This window comes from Mytilus edulis, chromosome 6, assembly GCF_963676685.1.
Source record: "Mytilus edulis chromosome 6, xbMytEdul2.2, whole genome shotgun sequence".
In the NCBI taxonomy this organism is placed as follows: Eukaryota; Metazoa; Mollusca; class Bivalvia; order Mytilida; family Mytilidae; genus Mytilus; species Mytilus edulis.
Genome location: NC_092349.1, coordinates 3,300,019 through 3,325,552, shown reverse-complemented (window position 1 = coordinate 3,325,552; position 25,534 = coordinate 3,300,019). Strand labels below are relative to the sequence as shown.

General features: G+C 33.6%; 1 protein-coding gene across 8 annotated transcripts in view; it reads right to left on the bottom strand.

Annotated features, from left to right (window-relative positions):
* Positions 1 to 16,165: 16,165 nt before the first annotated feature.
* LOC139527007 (uncharacterized) overlaps positions 16,166 to 25,534 on the bottom strand; it is a 47,827-nt gene continuing 38,458 nt past the window's right edge. For all 8 annotated transcript variants that reach the window (XM_071322226.1, XM_071322231.1, XM_071322228.1 and 5 more), the window contains 5 exons: positions 23,878 to 25,122; positions 22,858 to 22,888; positions 21,487 to 21,773; positions 17,435 to 17,462; positions 16,166 to 16,817 (listed from right to left, as the gene is read on the bottom strand). In XM_071322226.1, coding sequence (XP_071178327.1) covers positions 16,513 to 16,817; positions 17,435 to 17,462; positions 21,487 to 21,773; positions 22,858 to 22,888; positions 23,878 to 25,122 — 1,896 coding nt within the window. In that variant the 3' untranslated portion in view covers positions 16,166 to 16,512. The remainder of the gene's footprint in view (positions 16,818 to 17,434; positions 17,463 to 21,486; positions 21,774 to 22,857; positions 22,889 to 23,877; positions 25,123 to 25,534) is intronic.

The window sequence follows — 25,534 nt, the reverse complement described above, 5'->3', positions numbered from 1 at the left end:
ACCAATTTGAAAACGGGACAATCCTGTGCAATTGAATATTTCTGGCTATTGGCAATACTGTGCAATTGAAAATTTCTTGCTATTGCGCAATATTGTGCAATTAGATATTTCTTGCTATTGTGCAATACTGTGCAATTGAAGATTTCTTGCTATTGCAGAATACTGCGCAATTGAAAATTTCTTACTATTGCACAATATAGTATAATAATTTATGACCCCGATTTGGACCAACTTGAAAACTGGGCCCATAATCAAAAATCTAAGTACATGTTAAGACTCACCATATCAAAGAACCCCAAGAATTCAATTCTTATTAAAATCAAGCTTATTTTAATTTTGGACCCTTTAGACTTTAATGTAGACCAATTAGAAAACAGGACCTAAAATTAAAAATTTGGACATGGTTAGATTTGGCATATCAAAGAAGCACAATACCGTAATTCATTTTTTTGCTGAAATCAAACAAAGTTTAATTTTGGCCCCTTATTCCTTGGGACCAAAACTCCAAAATTAATCCAAACCTTCCTTTTGTGGTCATAAACCTTTGTAGATTTCTATTAACTTATACTAAAGTTATTGTTCAAAAACCAAGAAAAATGCTTATTTGGGGCCTGTCTGTTGGAACTAAAATTACCAAAATCTATCCCAACCCTCCTTATGTGGCCATAGACCTTATGTTAAAATATCATAGATTTCTGTTTACTAATACTTAAGTTATAGAGCAAAAACCAAGAACAATTCTTATTTGGCCCCTTATTCCTAAACTGTTGAGACCAAAATACCCCAAATCAATCCCACCCTTCCTTTCATGGTCATAAATCTTGTGTCTAAATTTCATATATATCTATTTTACTTTTACTGAAGTTAGAGTGCGAAAACCGAATGTCTTTGGATGAAGACGAAGATGCCAACGTGATTCCAATGTACAACCAAAAAGTTTTCAATTTTTGCGGTTGTATAAAAATGATCTCAAATAAAATTTTTAATGGAGTTTGCAACAGTAATTATTCAACTACTCATTTTAATACATCATAAAGTATTAAAGTGTAAATGTCATAGTCATGGTGATGATGCCTCCGCTAGCATATAACGTTATAAAGGTACATAAATCAAGAACTGTAAAAGTGAAGCTGCTAAAAATTGGAACCTTTATTCATAAACCTTAGGGACTATATATATATATATAACTGCCCCAAAACAATCCCAAGCTTCCTTTTATGATTATAAATATTATGTTATAATTAAATGGCTTCCTTTTTACTTATACTGAAGTTATTATCTGGAAACCATCCGTCTTGGGAAGACGACGACAGGATACCTACATGTATTTCAACTGCAAAAATTTCTGTGGTTGTATAAAAATTTCAAATATGTACAATGAAATAGAGTTTTAGAAATTGATAAGCCTATATAGGCCTTATAATTTTCCCCCACATAGTTGAAGGACCATTTACACTCAGGACCGAGTCATAAGTAGGCAGTACAGTCTACAGATGTATTAAAACAACCTAGCATCATATTGCTAGTAGTGGGAGTAGCATTCTCGGGAAAATTTGTTCTTTTTTTTTTATAATATGTTTGGTTCAAATCAAAATAGAATGCTTTTATCTCCCTAATACTTACATTGTAAATAGAGGTGGTACTACTTTGACAAATCCTTGTACATGAGAGTTTTCTGTCAAATCTTTATTTCACAAAGAATGAATTGCATAACAATGAACTGAGCTCAAAGCAAAGTACTTTAATAATACACTTAGACAAAGAGCTAAATCCAGTGATATACTTTGTACTACAGGTCCTTCATTAACATCCATTGACCAAAACCATATCTCATCAACATTCCATACTACATGGTTGGATTCTGAAGTCCTGAAAAAGACATGATTTTTTTTATCATATTTCAAGTATATAAACACAGGTTTAAACTTTCTTGTTGTATAATTATTCCGTATCTAGCAACTATCAATTTGCTTAATGCACATATTGATATATGTTGAGTGTACCTCTGTTGGAAATAAGAACACACAAACCTCCACCTAGTTTTAGTCAATGGACAAAACATTCAAAACTATAAAATATTATAGATCTAAGACTTGTCAGTGTCTATTTACCATTGCCACTGAATCAGTGATATATGTATTGTACACATAATTATATACATGCAAGACTAAAATTATAAAGTACATACATGTTTGTATATAAGACTAAAACTGACATTCATTCCCAAAGTCATTTTCAAATCTGACTTCATGGTAAAATAAGATTCCATATCTACAACCAATTAAAAGGAAAAATCCCTCTGATAGACTAGCATTTAAATCCGATTTCTAAAATGGAAGCTAAGTCACCTTGGAACTTAGAACTAAAAAAAATAGAAACAATATATCTGATATATTTCAAATGCATGTACATGAAATAATATAAATCTCTAAAATTCACCATATTGTTCCCTTTTTCATCTTCTGTTAGATACTGTATATCCAGTGGCGGATCCAGAAATTTTCTCAAGTGGGGGCCCACTGACTGACCTAAGAGGGGGCTCGCTCAAGTCATGATTCAGTGATTCCCTATATAAGCAAACAATTTTTTTCTCAAAAAGCAGCCCCCCCCCCCCTAAATCCGCCTCTGATATCAACCTCTAGATGTCTTTCAATTACATTCAGTTTAGTGTGGGTTGATCTTTGATTGTTGTACATGTTACAACCAGATTCCCGGCAGGGGGCAACTTTGTAAGACCGCAGAGGTTCAAGCTTAGATTTTGAAATAAGGGGGAAAATGTAACCTTTTCAATTTATAAAACAGGCTCAACATCATTTCTAAACATATATAAACATAATTTCACCTCAGAAACTTACAAAACCTTTGAATAGACTTATTTATTAAGAAGGGATATAATTACGATACTGTTGTCAAGCTGAGACTACTAGTGTCAAGTCATTAAAGATTGCATATTTTGGCGTTAATATTGAGTCACTGATAAGGTCTTTGCATCGGAACTAAACACATTTATTCTAAAAACAGTTGTTGGCATGACACGGGTTATGTTCTTCTCATATATGTTATGATAGTATGATACTAAACCCCTAACGGGAAGGATTGTGCCTGATGTTCAAATGATGAAATCATAATCTTTCAGTCAGTTTAATTGAAGTCTGGAGCTGGCATGTCAGTTAACTGCTAGTAGTCTGTTGTTATTTATGTATTATTGTCATTTTGTTTATTTTCTTTGGTTACATCTTCTGACATCAGACTCGGATTTCTCTTGAACTGAATTTTAATGTGCGTATTGTTATGCGTTTACTTTACTACATTGGCTAGAGGTATAGGGGGAGGGTTGAGATCTCACAAACATGTTTAACCCCGCCGCATTTTTGCGCCTGTCCCAAGTCAGGAGCCTCTGGCCTTTGTTAGTCTTGTATTATTTTAATTTTAGTTTCTTGTGTACAATTTGGAAATTAGTATGGCGTTCATTATCACTGGACTAGTATATATTTGTTTAGGGGCCAGCTGAAGGACGCCTCCGTGTGCGGGAATTTCTCGCTACATTGAAGACCTGTTGGTGACCCTCTGCTGTTGTTTTTTATTTGGTCGGGTTGTTGTCTCTTTGACACATTCCCCATTTCCATTCTCAATTTTATAAAAACACATTTACTGTTACATATATAGTGCTGCCAATGAAATATTCCCAGAAGGTACACAGACAGGCTGTAACAGGAGAGAACAACACAATTATTTTTCTCCAAATTCTGATCTTTGGGGAGTTCAGATTTTTCAAACTGGCTGCTATTCACCTAAACATATGGAGTCATACATTCAGGAAATGATGCTTTTCACATTGCATTACAAGAAATACAATTTTGGTCTTTCAAACGTGTCCACATGTGGAAAAAACCCAGCGGTAACAGGAGGGAAATTAACCCAGGGGACAACATTTAAAATACCCTTAAAAATGCAAACTTTTCTTACATGCTTTAGTTATAACAAAATCAGACCAGTTTTGGAGAAGACTTTAGTGTTTTATATAATCTATCAGATTTGTGAAAATCGGAAGGCTGTTTACTTAATAGATATTCTTTGAATGATTTAATTTGCAGAAAATATCAGGGAACAATATGATTTTTTGGGGGGTTGACCCTTTAAATTACAATATTTTACTAGAAGCAATATTAAAAAGGATGTTTAAGTTGATGCAGTTGGTGCATTATACATTGTATACTCTAGTTAATACTGAAACTTAAAATTTTCCAAAAAGATATAAAAAAGAAGGTGTGGTATGATTGCCAATGAGACAACTATCCATAAAAGACCAAAATGACACAGACATTAAAACAACTATAGGTCACCATACGGCCTTCAACAATGAGCAAAGACCATACCACATAGTCAGATATAAAAGGCCCCGATAAGACAATGTAAAACAATTCAAACGAGAAAACTATCGGCCTTATTTATGTAATAAAAATGAACGAAAAACAAATATGTAACACATAAACAAACGACAACCACTGAATTACAGGCTCCTGACTTGGGACAGGCACATACACAAATAATGTGGCGGGGTTAAACATGTTAGATGCCTGATTAAAAAAATAATTGCTGGTGAAAGATGGGACATGGAAATTAGACTTTTTCAGGAAATTAGACTTTTTCAGAAAGAATCGCGTATGCTGCTGTCTGACGTAAAAACAAATTAAAGATAAGCAGGAATATATAGATATACTAGTTGTTCCCTGAAATAAGTACCTATTAGCTGATCTTCTGAAAACAGGTTCATTCAAATAACTTATTTTCTATTAATTATAATGTTATTTTTATCCCTGGCCTATAACTAGGATAATATATAAGAGGGATTGATTAATTTATAGACATGCGTCGAGTTACTTATCACACTATAGCTACCGTCCAACGATACAACCAAAGGCTGATGACAAATCAAATAACTATTGCTTCCCGAATAAAAAAAATATACCTGCATTATTCGTATCAAGCTTTTATATTTCACCTTTGGAAATTGACCTTAGAATTCTACTTCTAGTTGATCTAAGAATTACACTTATAACGTCGACTCCCAAAGGGGAAATAATAAGAATAATACAATTAATACTGGTTAATTTTTCGTGAACGGAGGCATATTTTAAACACATATATGCGTCGTTAACATGCCGTCCGGTGGTTAGTTTTTCTAAATCCTGTAAGGTGGTTTGAAAGCAGGAATATATATATAAACATGAATAAAAAAAAATGTTTTGCCAGGGTTATTTTGCAATTAAATGTGTATTATAGATTATAAGTCAGCTGAAATCAAATTAACAAAGATTTCCAAAAATATGCAATCAACGCAAATTCCCTGAAATAGCGAAATCAAAATACACAAAGAACAAGGTACGAAAAGCCCCCGTTTTGACCCCCTATTTCCTCATTTTTCAAATTTTGTTTTGGAAAGCTACTTTTCATCCAAACAAAGCTTTAAACCTCAAGAAGTATTTAACATAAAAAGTAGCTTTCCAAAACAAAATTTGAAAAATGAGAAAATAGGGTGGCCAAAACGGGGGTTATCGTACCTTGTCCTTAAGGAGACTTTAAGGCAACGACCAGGAATAAACTCCGTTTGTTAACATCGTAGAAAACAATAATCACAGTGCATGTTTATATCATAATGTTTTGACAACAAATGGTATAGTCAAACTTGGATCGATGTATTTGCCATGGTCCAGCATACTATAACAAAAAAATAATATGCGGTTTGATTACCAATGAGATAAACACCCAAGCCGACCGTGCAAGGGCTGCATAGCCAGTCCAGGTGGTTAGAAACTTCTATCGTAGTCGTACATACCCGCTAGAGACAAAATGACGTAGATGTTATAAATATACGTCAACTAGCTAGAACATTCATCAATGACAGAGGCGGATTTAGGGGGGGGGGGGGGCAGGGGGCCCGGCCCCCTCCCCTTTTTGGTAAAAAAATTGGTTGCTTATATAGGGAATCACTGAAGTGTGACTGGAGCGGGCCCCCTCTTAGGTCAGTCAGTGGGCCCCCACTTATGAACATTTCTGGATCCGCCACTGAATGAGGAAAACTCATACTGCTTTGCAAGCTATACAAGGATCCGACATGATAAATATAAAAAATGTCAAACAATAAACCAACTGCATGTCAGTGATTTATGTACGAAACAATTAAAATAAAAGGTGAAAACACTTAAATCCGTGGTCAATGGCATGTTGATTTCTATTAATTTTAACTTATCAACCACTTAAAACAGATATGAAGATTACCGAAACGATGTCAGATGGTGGTAAATGTTGGCCTGTGGTGCTACATGTACAAAAAAATGTATCTATAGAGAAACTTGTGCATGGAGATAACGGGACTTTTCCTTGACGAATTCAATTACTTTTTGATAGCCTGTTCCGGAAAAGGGAAGGTTTACAACAAGATGTTTTATTCCATTGAACAATTCATTTTTAGAAGAAAAATCCCCCCCCCAAAAAAAAAATCTCAAACTGCCTTGTTTTTTTTTTTACTTCAAAATTCAATACGACTGTTTTTGAGGAGTACTTCGTTTAACTCAAATATCTTGTTTATAGGCAATAGTCTACATGTACAGTGAAACATGCATGTCTATCAATATGGATTTAATTGCTTACAATGGTTATTAATAATGAATAACTGGTTGTAATTTTATGAGAAAGTAACCAAATGCATCGTTCTCCAGACAAGATAAACACTATGTGAAAGAATAAAGAATGACTTACATCAAATATGTTGATAATGTGTCGACGCCATTTTATTACTTCCTTTGTACAATGTATATAAAAATAGATTGGAAATACCTTTAAATATAAATTTGATGTTGATAATTTATTGCGTTTCACCTGAAGAGATAATTTATTGCGTTTCACCTTGCGTTCACCTGAAGAGATAATTTATTGCGTTTCACCTGAAGAGATAATTTATTGCGTTCACCTGAAGAGATAATTTATTGCGTTTCACCTGAAGAGATAATTTATTGCGTTCACCTGAAGAGATAATTTATTGCGTTTCACCTGAAGAGATAATTTATTGCGTTCACCTGAAGAGATAATTTATTGCGTTTCACCTGAAGAGATAATTTATTGCGTTCACCTGAAGAGATAATTTATTGCGTTTCGCCTGAAGAGATAATTTATTGCGTTCACCTGAAGAGATGATTTATTGCGTTCACCTGAAGCGCTGTTTTGTATGACAAAAATAGTGTTAACAATACATGTAAGATCAATAGGTTGAATTTTAAAAAAGTTTAAATCCGTGTATCCAATTTGTTGGTGATTTTAAAGAACTACTTATAAAACATACATTTATTGATATAAAATAAATATCGAATGATTTTTGAAAATTTAAATGAACGTTTTGTCCATAAGTGTTATGGATCATAGCAATATATAGTGTGCAATGATAAGCAGATAAATTAAAATATGATTATTTCTCTAAAGCTGGGGTCACACATTCACGATTTTTACTGCCGTCCTTGACAGGACCATTCCCGATTAAAATTTGTCAAAAGTCTGATCAAAATCCTGTGAATCGGGAATGAAAATTCAAACTTTAATTAAAATTTGTAAAACAAAAAATTTAATCACGACAACAATCAGATATTGTTCAGGAAGCGTCGATATTCAACTGTTTCCAAGCAAATTTATCCCGTTAATCTCGTTCTCAATCCGCTTCTAATCCAATTTGTATCTTTTTCCTGGTAAAATTCGACCGAGTCTGTCACGACTGCGTCCTGATTCTACCGAATGTAATCCGACAGAGATCAGACAGTGACCAGATAGTGAAACGACGCTGACGCAAGTTATCCGTTCGAAATTTGTCGGCATACTCGGGATGATCGGGTACTGTCGGAACGTAATCCTATCACGATCCGCTCTATCGCATTGCAAACGGCTTTGTCTGGTCTCAGTCGTACTGTATTCTGTTATTGTCGAGACTCTGACGTGGGTATCATTGACGAATTTCGTATTAATAACGAGACTGTTCCGGAACGGTTTCAGCAACAACGGTCCGCAATCGACAAGATCTGGATGCAATCTGAACTCAATCGGTAGAAAAACAGCAATGAAAAATTTCTCCAGATCATTCCCGTTCCACAGGACACCGTCTGGAATACACAGAACATCGTTAGGATTTTGATCCGATACAGCAGAATCTGTCACTACATGGGCACGATTGTAATCTGACTATACAAAATAGGCTGAGTTTCCCCGAATGTTGCGGGACGCACATAACTGTCGGGGTGCTTCGTCGAACTATTCGGACCCTCCCCGACACGTAGGAATCTGTTACGAACTTAAACACTGCGTTTAGACAATGATAGGACATTCCAGATAATTAAGGATAGTATTCCGACTTTTTTTACATTTCGTGTCATCTGATCTCAAACGGGAGCAATAATCGGCAATGTCTGAACCCCGCATTATTGCCTTTATTAGAATCGGGTATTCGCCACACAAAAACATAATTTGAATTGGCTTTATGCCATTTGGTTAGAGAACGCTTGCATGGTAGACGATGTTTTAGTTGATCCTATTTCTTAGAACTTGTGATCCGAATTCCATGTTAATTAATCATGTAGAAAAAACTTATTGAATAATCTTAACTGGCTATCCCAAAACTGTGTTGTAGATACAAAACTATGAATTTGCGGACACTTGGAACTTTCGAACGAACAAAATATTAAAATTTTCAAACATGTTCAAAATTTCATGAAAATGTCAAACAGATTTCTTATGCCTTGTTAGAGCGTTATTGTTACTGGCACGGAACATCATCGTCATCATCAACACACACCTTGACAATAAGGAATTATATGACTTTTCTCTTCTTTTCTTGCATTATATGCATGTCCGTTTTTTTATTAGTATTGTAATTTTATATTGTATTATGCAGAAGACTTTACAAGTATGATTTACTTGTGTCTAATCCATTTTCCTTTAATTCAGCAAATAAAATATATTTGAACTAATCCGAATTACCTGTCTTTGGATAGAATTTGTCCTAAATTTTGACCAGAATTACTTGTCTTGTGATCGAATTCGTGGTAAGCAAAACATGTCTTATGATAAAACTTGCACGAACTAAAAATCAGAATTTGTCCGATTTAGTGATAGAATTTGTCCGATTTTGTGATCGGATTTTTCGGTCTTGTTGTCGAATTTATCAGAATTCGGGACGAGAATTAACTGTCTTGTGGTCAAATTTGTTTGAATTCGTGTTCGGCATAACCTGTCATAATTATGATCAAATTTGTCTGAATTCTCGTCGTGATCTGAATTACCTGTCTTGTGATTGAAATTGTTGAATATTTCAATCGAGTATTTTTCATTTCACTTTCCCTATTGAAATAGAGTCAGATAAAAAGTGTTTTCTCCAAAAAGCAAAGGTGGTCGCTAATTGCATTCGCATATAAAAAGTTATGTAAAGAAATCCTTTTTAATAAGAAATAAATATGAAACTTGTTAAACTGAACTTGTATATGGTACAGATTTTAAAGTAGTATGTGACATAATTTTGCAGGAAATTGATATCCTAGCTGAAGGGAAACAAAAGTGACCATCCAAAAACGACCTGTCAATTTAAAGCAAGTGTGACCCTAAACTTTGACCATACTATGCATAGGGTTTTTCCTCCTCCCTATGTGTAAACAGGTGCCTCATGTCAAGTATGATGATGATGCAATGTAAGGAATTAAAACTGTAAACCAACAAAGGGGCTGCAATGTCCTTATTCGTGAGAGAAACATGTTTCCGACTTTGATAGTGTTTATATAATATGCGTAACTTAAAATCTAAAAAGGAGGCGACCAGATTTAACAAAGTTTATCAACAGTTTTCATCGGTGCTTATTCCAGAAAGTTAAGTCGGCCTCATATCTTGACTTACATCTAGAAATAGACAATGAGGGTCGGTTAAAAACAAAACTTTACGACAAAAGATATGATTTTAGCTTTCCAATTGTGAACTTTCCATTTCTAAGTAGCAACATTCCAGAAGCACCTGCATACAGGGTATAAATCTCACAATTGATACGATATTCTAGTGCTTGCATTTCCTATCACGATTTTCTTGATAGAAGGTTGCAGATCACAAGGAAGCTATTAAACCAAGAGTACCAAATGGTGAAGTTGAAATCATCCCTTCGTAAATTTTACAGACGCCATCACGAGTTGGTTGACCGTTATGGAATAAATGTTTCACAAATGAAATCGGATATGTTCCTCACGTTTTAACTACAATCCCCTTCCCTTTCATGAATGTGACCTACCGAATTAGACTATTTACCAGATTTATCATATAAGCAACATGACGGGTGCCACATGTGGTGCAGGATCTGCTTACCCTTCAGGAGCATCTGAGATCAACCCTAGTTCTTGGTAGTGTTCGTGTTGCTTATTCTTTAGTTTCTATGTTGTGTCATGTGTACTATTATTTGTCTGCTTGTCTTTTCATTTTTAGCCATGGCGTTGTCAGTTTATTTTCGATTTATGAGTTTGAATGTCCCTCTGGTATCTTTCATCCCTCTTTTTCAAAGGCCAAATTATTTAAGTTATAAGACAACCACTGACGACGTTCATGATTAGGACAAGCACAAATGAATGCGTTGCGGAGATTAACTAGATTTTTAAAAATTGCAAACATCTCCATTTTTAACTTTTAGGAATGTTTGGTCCTCAATGCTCTTCAACTTCGTACTTTATTTGACCTTTTAAACATTTTTGGATTCGACCGTCACTGATGAGTGTTTTGTAGACGAAACGCGCGTCTGGCGTATATATAAAATTTTAATCGTGATATCTATCATCAGCTTATTCACAGTAAAAATAAATGAATAAATAACTATCATCTATATAAGATGGTGTTTAACCAAATAAATCAAAATACAAATAAAATAAAAATATAATGAAAAAAAAAAGACAAACAACAACAGTACAATAACACATCACACAGAAAACCAAACATGGGGCAGCACGAACCCAACAAAAACCGAGGATGAACTTATGTGCTCCGGAAGGGAAATAATTAAATCACAGATACAAGGATTAACATTTAGTATTTGCGCCAGACGCACGTTTTGTTTACAAAAGACTCATGAGTAACGCTCGAATAAAAAACGTTTAGAAGGCCAAATAAGACAGTTCTTGCTTTAATTGTGGAAATAATAATTCGATGAAAGTCACATTTCGTAATGCACAAATCAAGGTGAAGACGATGGTACCGTGATCATTTGTGACCCTGACAATCCATAACGGTCAACCGTAAATCAACATGTACAATACAAAGATATATTAGATATAACAATAATGTCCAACACTTTAACTAGAAATATATTTGAGATGTAATCTTTTAATAATGTTTTATACACATGCATATATACATGTATATACACGTCGTTTTAATGTAAACAATAAAATATGCAAGAACCTTATGTTTACAAAAACTTATGTTGCATATGGTCTCTGAACTCTCAAAAATTCAAAAGAAGCCTCGTTCGCAGATTCTCTAAAGACAATTGATCATCACAATTATTTTCCGACAATTTTATTACAGACACATCACTCCATATTGACCGTAAATCTGTTGGAATGTCCTGGATACAAATATCAAGTGCAACAATTATAACTTTCTGGAGAGTACGACACGATTTAGCTTCCTTTGTTTGATCTTTTTCGTAAGCGGCAAATGGTTTAGACATGAAATCGGAGGACACAACAAATATGACATGACGGCTGCAAGATATTGTATGAGCAATTTGTTCATAGATTGACTATCCACCTACACAATTTCTATCCTCAAGACACACATTAAGTCTCCAGTCAGTTTCCAACTTATCTATCAAAGTAGCTTGGACCAATGTATAACCGTTGTATCCATACGAAACGAAAACATCGTATTTATGCGATAAATTCATATTGTTTTCTACAATTCTCCGGAACTTTCTATATATTAAGTAGAATATTATGCGCCACCGGAAATTAAAAATAACTGCAGTTGGAAGAATAATAATGAAGGCAGAAATAACTATACTTATTCCTATATATAACCACGTTGTTGCGTAACAGTTACTAAATAAAGAATGAAAGTTATGTAAAACTATCTGTGTGGTAGTGATTGAGCCGTTGGCTAGCCGACATTTATAAGATATGACATTATCCAAAGTGATCTTTGTAGTGTTTAACCATCGAATATGATCTTGGTGTTCACAGGAGCAAGATAAATCGTTTCCAAATATTTGAAGATGAAAAGTTGTATTTTTGGTTCTTTGCGAATCGAACCACGAAGTAAAATTAGGAAACACTGTAAAAATTCTGTTGCCAGTGAAGTCAAGGGACCTTAGATTTCGAAGAATTGCAATTGCACTCGGAACATTATTTAAATAATTATGTGACAGCCGTAAAGTCCTGAGTGATTTCAAATGCTCGCAAAACGATGAAGGAATCGAAAACAAATTGTTCGAGCTTAAATCTAGTTTGGTTAAGTTAGGAGCATTGAGTAACAAATTAACGTTGTTCTCAACTGCCCTATAAAAATGCACTCCTTTCATTGTCAATGTTTTCAGTGCACGAAAGAAAGGAATGGTTTTGTAATATAATTTACAATCAATTCCTGAAAGATCTAGATATTCCAGATTGTTTTCTGGTTCGTCTATTGAGATTACAGGAAAGCATTTAACGTCATATTAAGACATATCGAGGTATCGTACGCTAGCAGTATTCTGTAGATTCAGTTTGATTAGAGGTGGTGCACCTAGAACATATGTTATACGAACAAACTCTAACCGTGGCGGAATTGATATATTGAGTGGCTTAATGCCTGCATCTGAACAATTATCATCTTCGCGTTTGAAACGACTCTGGTTTGGTTTCAATCGTTTATCACTGGCAGGTAGTTTGTGCTTTTATATCTTACAGGTATAAACGAAAAATCAAATATTTTTAGATTCGAAAGTTTTTGGCCAACTATTATGTATCCCTAGTGAAGAAAATCCAAAACGATTAATTAGTGGACAAATCGAGATGTTCCAGACAGCTAAGATGCTTCCAATCCAAATCAAAAAATGATTGAGGTAGAATGTCAACAATATTATTGTCAGCTAAACCTCTCACTTCTATGACATTTGCATAAATTTCCATTATAGTGACAACGATGTGCGAACAAAACAGACACACTAGGTAAAAAAGTCAATAATAGGGGTACACTAGTCAACATTGTGTTATCATCGTAATCACTCTAGAAACAATCAAATATACAAACAAACATTAACCAGGGCATAATAACACATTTACGGGATGTAAACGTACAGAGCTACGTCATATGTAAGAAAGAACCACAAAAAGGCATATATACAAAGCAAATTAGCAAAAAAGAAAGACAAGAATACATATATAATAATAGAACAATAACACAATGGAGGGATGAACAAGTACAGAGCCACGTCATAGGTGACAAAAAATTTAAAGAAGGCATGTAGACAAAACATACTAACAAAAATGAGACAAAAATACAAAAAAAATATCATAGAACAATAACACAATTACTGGATGTAGAAGTACAAAGCCACGTCAAATGGATACATCGAAGAAGAGTTTCGGAAATAAAAAGAGTAAGCTACACTTTTATTGCAAAATGTTAGTAACAAAAATACATTATAAATTATCAATGAAGTATTGGTAACATAAATTATTCCATACATATATGGTGTGTTAATGATTATATTATTCAAATCGATGCTACAAACAACATTTGTTGTAAAACCTTGTGTAGCATTTTGAGAGGGTATAACCGAAAAGACAATTTGATAAAACTTTCTCTTTTCTACAAAATAATTTAATTTTCCATCCTACATTTCATCAAGCATTATTCCTTTTTCTTTTGAGTATTTCAAAAAAGAATATAAGACAGAATTGCAATTATTATGAATATCTTTGAAATACTTATTTTTGTTTAATTTATCTTGCTATGTTTTCCTTCATAAATTGCTCGTTATTGTGACAATAAAACTTTATAATGGATTTATTGCTTTAACGATTGAGCGTTTTGAGTAGATCACACTTTTTTTTTATCAACTCCGAAGCGTTAAAAACGTCTTTACGAAATGTTTAAATTGAAAAGGTAAGAAAACGGGAAAATCAAATTGACGCATTTTTTGTCATAGATTCTTATTCATATTTATCCATATTGGTCTTTTAAAAAAGATCTTTATATGAAGATATGTTTCGTATCGATAGCATATTTGATTAACCTGTTGTGTACTAATCTCATTTGAGATATTTTAACCATTTGAAGATTTGAATTACGGGTGGGTCATACATAAAAGGAGATGTTTACTCTGTCGTTGCACCTGGTGTCGCTACTTTTGTACTTTAAAGAGGACTCAAGTCGAAAATAAAATGACAGCGCCATGGCTAAAAGGACAACACAGAAAACCAACGACTATGCAGCCATAAACCCAGTCAAAACTGGAGGTGATCTCAGGTGCTTCGCAAGGGTAACCCGATCATGCTTTTAATGTGATACCCATCGTGTAGCTTATGGTAGTACAAACTGGTGTTAAGTATAATTTAGAATTTCACTTCGGGGAAAAGATGACGTTTTTTTAGTTACGACAACTGGGACATATCCGCTGTCGTATGTGAGAAAAATAATCCATAACGGTCAATCAACTCGTGATGAAGTCAATCAAATTTACGAAGGAATGATTTCAATTTCAATTTCATCACTCGGAATGTCAAGATTATTAGATACTTATGGAGCAGCAACTCTCTACCAAGAAATACCGCTTGAACTACAAGTCCTGGAGTATCAACTCTGAGTTACACGGGTGCCACATGTGGAGCAGTATCAGCTTACTCTTCCCGAACACCTGAGATCATCCCATGTTTTCTGTGGGGTTCGTGTTGATCAGTCTTAAGTTTTCTATGTTGTTTCTTGTGTACTATTATATGTCTGTTTGTCTTTTTCATTTTTAGGCATGACATTGTCAGTTTATTTTCGATTTATGAGTTTGACTGTTCCTCTGGTATCTTTCGCCCCTCTTTTATGAACCGCCGTCACGTTATGGTTTCATAACCGATTCAACGTTTATATCAACATTTGGATGTCCTGATAAGTTTGGGTCGGGAATCACAACATATACATTTTGTTCAATAGCACATCTGATGCAGTAAAACTGTATCGTTTAATGTTCTTATGAACTATATTTTATTTCATAAAAAAAATATGATAAATTAAAAATAACATCTTATATTATACACATTATAAGTTATTTACGTTCATATCCCTAGATATGGATATTTCAACACCCTGAGGTATCCAAGTACACCCTGAGGCGAGGCAAAAATATGTTCAGAGTTCTGAAGGGTGTTAACATATCTATATCTACGGATATGATCGTAAATAACGAATTTATCCCCGGTCTTAGTACAAGTCTGGCGATCTTTTGAGAAATTCGACCACAAAGTACAACGTGAAAGCAACGTTGTTTTTCATTTTCTAAAAATCTTTTATTGAAATTATGGATTTTGACATATTTTTAATGGGGTGTAGGGTACTTACTACCTTTGGTAGAACCCTACTGGTAGTCAAATATAAAAGTTTTAAAATCAGAGACAGAGAAACTGGATTGGGTCGAATTTGGCTATCAATGATGTGAGAGTTACATCATAGACGGTGTGACGTCAACCTGGGTCATTTGCATATCTAGGTTGGTAGTCTTATTGTATAGGCAATGTGTTAGCCAAGTGATGCATTTACCAATAAAAATGAATGCTAATGATTGACATAATACGGTAAATTCGTTAGTGGACTAACTATTAAATGACAGACATCTTGAAAAATCACAGAATTATATATTTCATAGGACACAACCATGGAACAAAAGAAAACGCACGTGTCGTCACCGGGGGTGGCGAATAGCAACGTCCAAGTATATGGGTTAGCAACACCCTGGGGCAATAGGTTTTGTAATATACAAGGGTACAAGTAAAGTAGTAAAGTTGCTTCAAATCAAGCATTTGTAAATAAAACACAGGTATTACTACCTTTTGTCAATCTGTGTTAGTGCACACCAGAAATGTCTTGTTTCCCGTGCTCTGCCATTCAACAAATATATATAAAAGCATTATAAATATATAAGCATGTATAATTATTGTTGGTTTTTCAATTTGTTTTTCTGTAATAAGTTATCTTGATATTCAATTCTATTACAAGTGGTAAAATGATTGTATGCATAGTAGATAAGTCACAGGTCAAATGTTAAATCGTTTTTTGTTTCTAATCAACATGTATTTTATATTAAAATTTCGTACATACAATTTGTTTCGTAAAATGTATTTTTTTTTCTTCTACATTTTTCTAGAGATTTATTTGTTAGTTTTGAGATCTGCTTCAATTGACACTAATATACAATGTCTTTTGAGGTTAAGAAAGACGTTTAAGAAATATCATTTTAAATTTGTCGAATAATAACATGGATTATTGTCCAAGATAGATGTCCTTTAAATAATCCAACCCTCCAGTATGTACGCGTTCCAGTGCTAACATTAGTTTGTAAATTGTCGGTTTAACTTCTCTTGAACATGTTGAAGTTTTCCATTTTCTCAGGATGTCTGATATTTGATTGTACATATCCCTTGGATGCCGTGTCATTGTTTCCTCTATCGAACTAATACTTATTCCTAGCTCTATTCCGAGTGGTATAGCGCAGTTACCAAGGTTCTTTGGGAGACCTTGCAAAACATCATCATCTGGAACTTCTTGTAGTCGGACATCTGCAATATCTGTCAAAAGATTAATAGATCATATGATATAAATATAAAGAGATTTTACCACTGCTTCAAGGGGGATACAATGTTTTTTTTTCAATTCAAGACGGTTAAATTTTAAAATTTACGACCGTATAACTGATTGTGTTGTTTTACAGTCAGTCAGTTCACAAATAATCTAAAAGAGACAATAAAAACTTGATTCGACAAAAAACACAGCTTGTATAAATATAATATAAAGTAAACCTTGAATGCAGTTTAATATACACTGAAATGATTTTTTTTTGTATCAAATCTTTAAAAACATCATATGTCAATATGTTCCATGGTGTATAATACATAACGGCAAAGGTCGCAATTCGGAATTAGTTAATCGGTATGATTTGTATTGTTTATCAAATACATAGCGCTTTTGACACCAGAATAGGTTGGAATAGCTACCGACTGCTGTACAGTTTTAATTGAACAGAAAATGTTCTATTTTCATCTGTGTATATTTTTATGATTTTAATCTTTCGTCTCCTTTATGGTAATAATTGTCATGCAAAGACACAATTTTGTATTGTTTTTAACGTGTTGGTACTTTTGAAGTTAGGTTTTTGCATGTAAAGAATAATAATAAACATTCTTACCTAATAAATGTGTGTATTCCCTAAACACCTGAAATGAAATTATTTAGTAGATCAAATTTCTTCGTTTATACATAAACGTTATATGTTGTGTATACTAAATTAATAAAAAAAATCCTTTATGACAGAATTACAATATGCAATAAAAAATAACAAACTATTTGATTTTTTAAGGGGACACAGAACACCTATCGGAGTTAACTCAGCTGAACGTTTTTATCATCTAATATTAATAAGGAGATATCAAGGTTTTCAACGATCAAAATAAGTGTTTGTCAAACTGTTATATATTCATCCAAATTATTTCTGTAAATTATGTGATTCAAATATCACGAAATTTTAATATTTTGTCAACAGGTCATACATTTTGTTTGGTCAAAATTTTTACTATAAATAGATAACCCATACTATCGTGGCTATAAATGACCGCGACATGTAGAAATGTGAAATAATTCAAACGAAAAAACTTATGACTATAACAACACATTAAATAAAAGAAAAAAAAATACAAGAAAAAAAAAGACTCCCATGAACCAACGACAACCCCTGAATTTCAAGCTGCTGACTAGGGACATGTGAATAGGAATATGGCGACATTAAACATAAATATAAGCGCTCAACCATACGCTTAACCTGTGCATGCTGTGACAGTGGTGTTATAACACATCATTATGACTTAATTTAAAAAGAGTGCAAACGCTGAAATGTCTCGCCTTCTTTACTAATTATTGATATTATGTTGATAGTCCTAAATATAAAGCATTATTACAACTGTCACATAAACTTAACTTTAACTAAGAAAACTAAACATTGACCAATGAACCATGAAAGGGAGGTCAAGGTCAGATGAACCTTGCCAGACAGGCATGAACAGCTAACAATTCTTCCATACAACAAATAAAGTTGACATATTGCTAATAGATTAAGAAAAACAGGCCAAAACTCAAAAACTTAAGACTGAGCAATGGACCGTGAAAATGAGGTAAAGGTCAAATAAAATCTGCACGACTGGTGTATAAATCAAATATTTCCATACACCTAATATACTTATTGCATATAGTATAAGAAAAAAAAAGACCAAAACTCAAAATCTTAACTTTAATATAAATAAGGTCAAAGTCAGATGACACCTGACAACTTACAATCATTCAAGACACCAAATATAGAAGACCTATTGCATGCAGTATAAGAAAAACAAACCAAAACACAAAAACTTAACTATAACCAATGAACCATGATAATGAGGTCGAGGTCAGATGACACCTGCCAGTTGGACATGTACACCTAACAGTGCTTTCTTATACCGAATATACTTGATATATTGCTTATAGTATCTGAGATATGGACTTGACCACCAAAACTTAACCTTGTTCACTGATCCATGAAATGAGGTCCAGGTCAGGTAAAAACTGTCTGACTGGCATGAGGACCTTGCATGGTACGCACATACCAAATATAGTTATCATATTACTTATAATAAAAGAGAAATTAACATTACAAAAAATCTTAACTTTTTTTCAAGTAGTCAGTGAACCATGAAAATGAGGTAAAGGACATTGGACTTGTCACTGACGGAAACTTCGTAACATGAGGCATCCATATACAAAGTATGAAGCATTCAGGTCTTCCGCCTTCTAATAATATAAAGCTTTTAAGAAGTAAGCTAACGCCGCCGTAGCCTCCGCCGGATCACTATCACTATGTCGAGCATTCTGTGACAAAAGTCGCAGGCTCGACAAAAATCAGTTCTAATTGACATAACACCTATACATAACAACTCTTATTAAATCATAAATCATGTCCTTCAGAATATTCAAATGGTCGGACTCATGCAAGCATCAATGACGAGACATTAATTGTGCAACAAATAGTATCTAGTACAATTAATACGAATGGAATAGCTAATGTCATTACTACCAGTGGTTCGATATCTCTGCTTTTGGAATGATAGTCCACGCAGGTATCATTAGCCATGCAGCTGGTATTTCGGTTATATTGTAGAAAAACACGAACATTGTTTGCTGTTATAGAATTTCGGAAATCATTTAAAATGTAATAATATAATTCCGCAATGAAACGCCCCGAATCCTTATTGGGATACATGTATATGACTATAATATACCCATTTTTGTTTATCATTTTAAGCTCTTCAACATTCGATTGTTGTAAGAATTTTTTTTTAAATCTGTCTGCAAAATAACTAACGAGACTTCATTTGTCAATATGCACACCTGGTACAGTACACATATTACATGGACCGTTATTGTTTAATATCTTATTTCGTTTTCTATATAAGAAAATATGTAAAACGCAGCTCTTTTGGTCGTGTCCATAACATTCTTAAACGTTTGTTTAAAATAAAAATGGAAAGGAATTTTTAGAGCTTAACACATTTGCTAGACAAATATCAATAATAGACTATTGACTCCGGTATACTACATTTTTACAACAGGTTACCTACTTTACCTGTACATGTATGAAATTCTGGTAATCATTCAAGAGCAATTATGCCTATGAAAAGTGACATCTATTTACTTTATTGGCCAAATTTGACCTGTCTGGGAATCATTAATTAAATTAACATAACAGGACAATAACTCCAATAAGGAGTCGTCAAATAGGTTCCTCAATATTGTCTTAAATGTAGAATGTGTCTCCCTAATAATGTATGCTTTTTAAGTTTTTGTTTAACTATTATAATTTAATAAATGGCCATTGTTATCTTATAGTTCGTTTCTGTGTGTGTTACATTTTAATGTTGTGTGCCTGTAGTGTCGTAGTACTCCTCTTATATTTGATGCGTTTCCCTCACTTTTTGTTTGTAACTTAGATTTTTTTTTCTCGAACAGCGGTATACTACTGTAGTCATTATCTACATGTAAAGATATTTGGCAAAAACGCAAAAATTGTCATCAATAAATCTTTTAATGAGAAGAGTGGAAATTACGATAACAGTCTTAACGTTTATCTCTATCTTATATAGTTGTGAAGATAAAGGAAATAAATACAAAAATGGTTAGATGTTTCATGTAAGTGCAATAACTCCTACAAGAAGTCGAACAGTTTAACAATTAACAATTAGTAGAGTTAAACATTCTGGACATTATGTCCTGTCAGATTGTTTCTATTTACTTTTTGGTTTGACAATAGAGGACAGAACATACATTTCACACTAATGTTTTATTTTTTGCCATGTTGGGTAGCAAGTACGGTCATCCTTTTTTAAATAAAAAACCCATGTAGAAAAAACTGGTTAAGGATGTCTGCTTGTCATGTTTTGGAACTTTTGTCAGATTTTCGAAATTCTCTGGTGTTATCCATTTGAATGCCTGAACAAGTTTTCCCCATAAACACCAATTTTTCTTTTTATAAATCTTTTATATGTATAATTATAAGCGATTTGTAAAAGTCTTATAAAATTTGATTTATTTTTTTAATAGTATTTGAGAACCTTAACTAGTCAGTGATAAAGCTATGAAAAAGCAAGAGGGAACATTTGCCCGCCAAACTTCCAATGGCTAATATCTCGAAAACAAGCACATTGACCCCAATATTTTTTTTTTGATTCCTCAATTTATTCCCTATCAATACATATTAGTTTTATGAAAAGTTATTTATTTTGAAACTGAGCAGCGAACATTCTTAAGTTCAGTTCAGTAGTTTCAGAGGAGAACATTTTTGTAACAGTGAACAGATGACGACGAAACCGACGTCGGACGAACAAAGCCAAATGATGAGAAAAGCTCAGTTGGCTCTTTGAACAAGGTGAGCTAAAGTTAACTATCGGTACCGATGTTAATATCTTTTTTAAAAAGCGTAGTTCATAAGATAGAAATTATACAGAGGATAAATGACAGGTTATAACTCAAGATATATACTGTGAAATCTTAAACGTTTGCTATTTGAAATGAAATATACTTCAAAAGGACAGGGGAGTCAAAATATACTTCAAAAAGATAGGGGAGTCAAAATATACTTCAAAAAGATAGGGAAGTCAACACTATCAATAAAGTTTGAGTGTAAATGAAAAAAAAAATAAACAAGACTTTTCAAACCTTGCAAAGTAAATGCCTTGTGTCGCCAACTGCCTTCAGTGCATCCAGCAAGTTGTTGAATGATTTGTTTGGTCTTCCCACTATGTTTTTCGTTTTCCAGAAATTCAATGCCATGATTTTGATAATGAGAGGCATGCGTGTGTAGCTGTACTCAATATCTTCCCAGTCATTCAGTTGTATCCCGAGGTTAATTATCAACTCCCTACAACTTTGAATATTCAGTTGATAGGCAAGTCTTGATAGATGTTGCTCACTTGGTGATATTGTCAGGACAGATTCGTCAAGACCTAAATATAAAAAATAATCTCTTACAAAGAGACGGTAAAACTAGAATTGAATTAACAAGTATTTTTTAAATCGTGTTCGAACAATAGGACTTGGACCCAATGATCCTGCATGTTTTGGTCTGTTATTTCCGACGGTTAATCATCAGCTCTAAAGTCAGTACCCGTTACTTACATGATTTTAAACCAAATGGAAGTAGATTCGCCACTAATTCAATCAAATATTTCAAAATGATCCTAAATATCTTAGCCAAAGTTTATGATCGCTGAATTTTTCTATCTTTTTAAAAAAAAAAAGTTTTTATCTCTTTTGCTCACAAAGATTGTAAATATGCATAGCTTTCTTTCTTTAGAATTATATCGTTCATAATGAACATACAGAAGGTTAATAAAACCAAGCGCTTAGAACACGAAAGTTTTAATGTTATTTTTACATATGAAAACTGGACTAATACTGCCAGTGTTTGTTCCCTAGGGTATCATCAGCTCATTAGTATGTGGTCTAATGATTGATTCACAACATACTGTATATTTTCCAATTATGTATTTGAAATTATTATAAGGCTTGTTGGCCTTTAGGAAATTTTGCATTCTTTAAAGTTGCCGCTTGTCTAAAAGCTGTAAATGTGGTATTTCATATATCAATTTCAAATTGCATTTATTAAGAGAAGCTTGTCAGACGCATGCTATCAATGAAATTTTTTTGTGTTCCACTAGAGGCGGATCCTCTTTTTCCTCTATTTATTTCATTATCGAATATGATTAATAACTGTTTGTTGGACATCAACAAGACTTAAGATGCCAAATTTGGTATAGAAACTGTTGATATTTCAACTGCGGTTTTAGAAGGTTCTTGATGCTGTATTTTTTTGTGTAGTGTATTGCATTTTGTTTAATTGTATTTATTTGTTTTTCTTCCACCGGTTGTCGGATTTCTTTAATTAATGATAGTTGATTCATCCTTACTACCTAATCTAGATTTCAAAGAGAATTGGTCATGGACATTCATCCGACCTCGGTATTATAGAAATTATCCATTAAATGCATACTCATTTCGGATTATAAATCATGAACTTAATTACTTTACCTGGGCAATTGGATGAACACTCTTGATGCGTCTGAAAAATATTTCGAAGATACATTATGATAGATGATATAACTGAGATATGAATTGGTAGGTCATAACTTAAGATTGCAAAGTTACGCTTGAGATATGATTTGTTTTTCAATTTTTAATAAAAGAGGAATTTTGAAATAATGCTTCGTAATATGCAGTAACTTTGCCCCAAATTTGTCAAAATATGTTCAAAAACAAGTATTAAAAATAATTCGAACTGACGTGAATCCGTATTCAAGATTTAAACTTTGATTTAGATCCTTATGTAGACAGAAGCTACATGTACGCATGTATTAGTTATATTCAACTATAAAAAGAAATTATTTTTTAACTCAAAACATGAAATCAAACAGACCTACGAAAATAGTATTGCACGTGTTCGTTATTGATCTAATATCATGTAAACATAGTATTTAATGACCATCAACACTCTTCGGTAATCATCTCAATGATTATTATATGGCGTCTAGACAAAAATGCGCAAGCAATGCTGATATAACAAACTAATACATGTTGACTTGGTATAATTTCAACGTCAACAAACAATGACTGAGGGGCGACACCAAAAAAAGCTCCATGGATATGAGAGATGCTTATACAACTGCATACCAAATATCATTGACATACCACAATTGGTTATCCACAAACTGACATAATCACAAACTAAAACATGCTAACTAAGCAAAGTTTCAAAGTCAATAGACCATGACTGAGAGTGCAGTTCCAAACAATTGTCATGGTAAAAAGATGTGCAAATGCTTATACAACTACATACCAAATATCATTGTTCTACCAATAGTGATTCACCATAAACTAGACCTTATCACAGGTTAATACCTTTTTGACATCACCGCCGCAATGCGCAATACGTCTAAGATAATTTGTACAAAACATTGCATGCTCTGAGGAAGACAATTTTTAATCTGACGAATTATTCATCAGAGGAACTCTCAAATTTGCTAATATGTCTAGTTCATATGAATAAATTACCTTGTTAAAAATCCACAGTAAAGGATCTCTAGAGAAATGTGTATTTCCATTATTACACACCCACTCAGGAGTTTGTTTTGCCTTTGAAATTGATATCACACATGGAGATCTGCAACAAACTTCTCCGACTTCAATGTGAAAGAGATTCGACACATTTACTTGTTGGTAGTTTTTTCCTATGCTGATTAGATAAAACTTCAAAACAGCTTGTAAAGTAACCGTCAAGCAATCTTGAATACTGGCTGCGATATCTGGGGAGATGCAAGACCTAGATGACATGTTTGTAAGATAGACGACAATTTTGTTGTCTTCCACCATTATTCGAAACTCAGTTTGGCTGTCAACACATAGAACAGCTGAGGAATGGTATAATAATGGACGTTCGTTCACCTCTTTGATAGGCCAAATACCACTAACAGCACCTATCAGTTTGAAAGACAATGCCGACGGTATGGATGACTGTCGTATGTGATAGACCAACGCAATTGTTCTGTTTGCAAATGATTTGTCATCCAGAAAGGACATCGGCATCTTGTGTTTAACTGTGCATGGAACTAAAAAATAATCTACGTGCGTCTCATCCTGGCCAGAGTATCTTTTTGGCATGACCAAAATATCCAGATGTACAAGAACCTGAATAATGAACTCTTTGTAGTCATCACTTGGTATATGATGAACGAATTGTTTCTGTTGCCATAGTTTAATGAGATCTGTTTTGTGTATTTTACCAGTTTCTGTCATTCCTCTTAGAATACTTCTAAGGGTCTCATCGTTGGGCCAAAACATTTCATCTGTGATGAATGACCTCAGGATGTTGACCAATGCAGGAGGATACAGAATGATAAAATTGTTAAGTTCTTGTTGATCAAAATACATGATTTTGCCCAATGCGTGTTGTGTTAAGAGAAACTCGCTCATTTGTTTGTCAGAGAGTGCTAAATCTTTATTCATTGTGTTTGCCTCGACTAAATATGTTTTCGGTATTATATTAATATTATCTTTGATCATATTATCGATCATAAGCTCAATTGGGACCCAAATCATTGGCCGCCGTAGTCCCCAAGATGGCTGGTGCCGGGCAATAGTGACAATATGGTTTTTCAAATTCTGAATTTCTTGATCGTCTTTGTCTGTACCATTTATAAAGAAAACTGGATTAAAGACAATGTGTTTATTCATTTCGTGGGTACCAAACATTTCAGTGACTCTCTGTACAAATTCCCTATTCTTTTTCTTCTGCATATCCTGGTGAGTAAACAGTACATAATGCTAATAGATAAATTAATAACATCTTATGTTTTAGCATTGGACAAGGTAGTATATTTTTGTCTCAGTGTTTATGATCTCGTTACTCTACATCCAGTGGATGTGTATCGATTGTTAATATTCTCCTGGAAATATGTTTTATTAAAAGTCAAAAGTCGGAATTGGCTTTCAAATAACTACGAATATTGACCGGTCGATACTTTGTGCAATTAGTCTATTCGGATATATTTTTGTGTTGATTTGAAGGGTTACGCCTTTTTTTTAACTGATTTTTACAGTTTGCGATTATGTTGTGCAGGTACATCACTGTCCGAGGTTCGAGGATGTTCTATCGCTTTCAAACATGCTAAACCCACAATAATATACAGGTGTCTGTTTGAAGAATAAACTT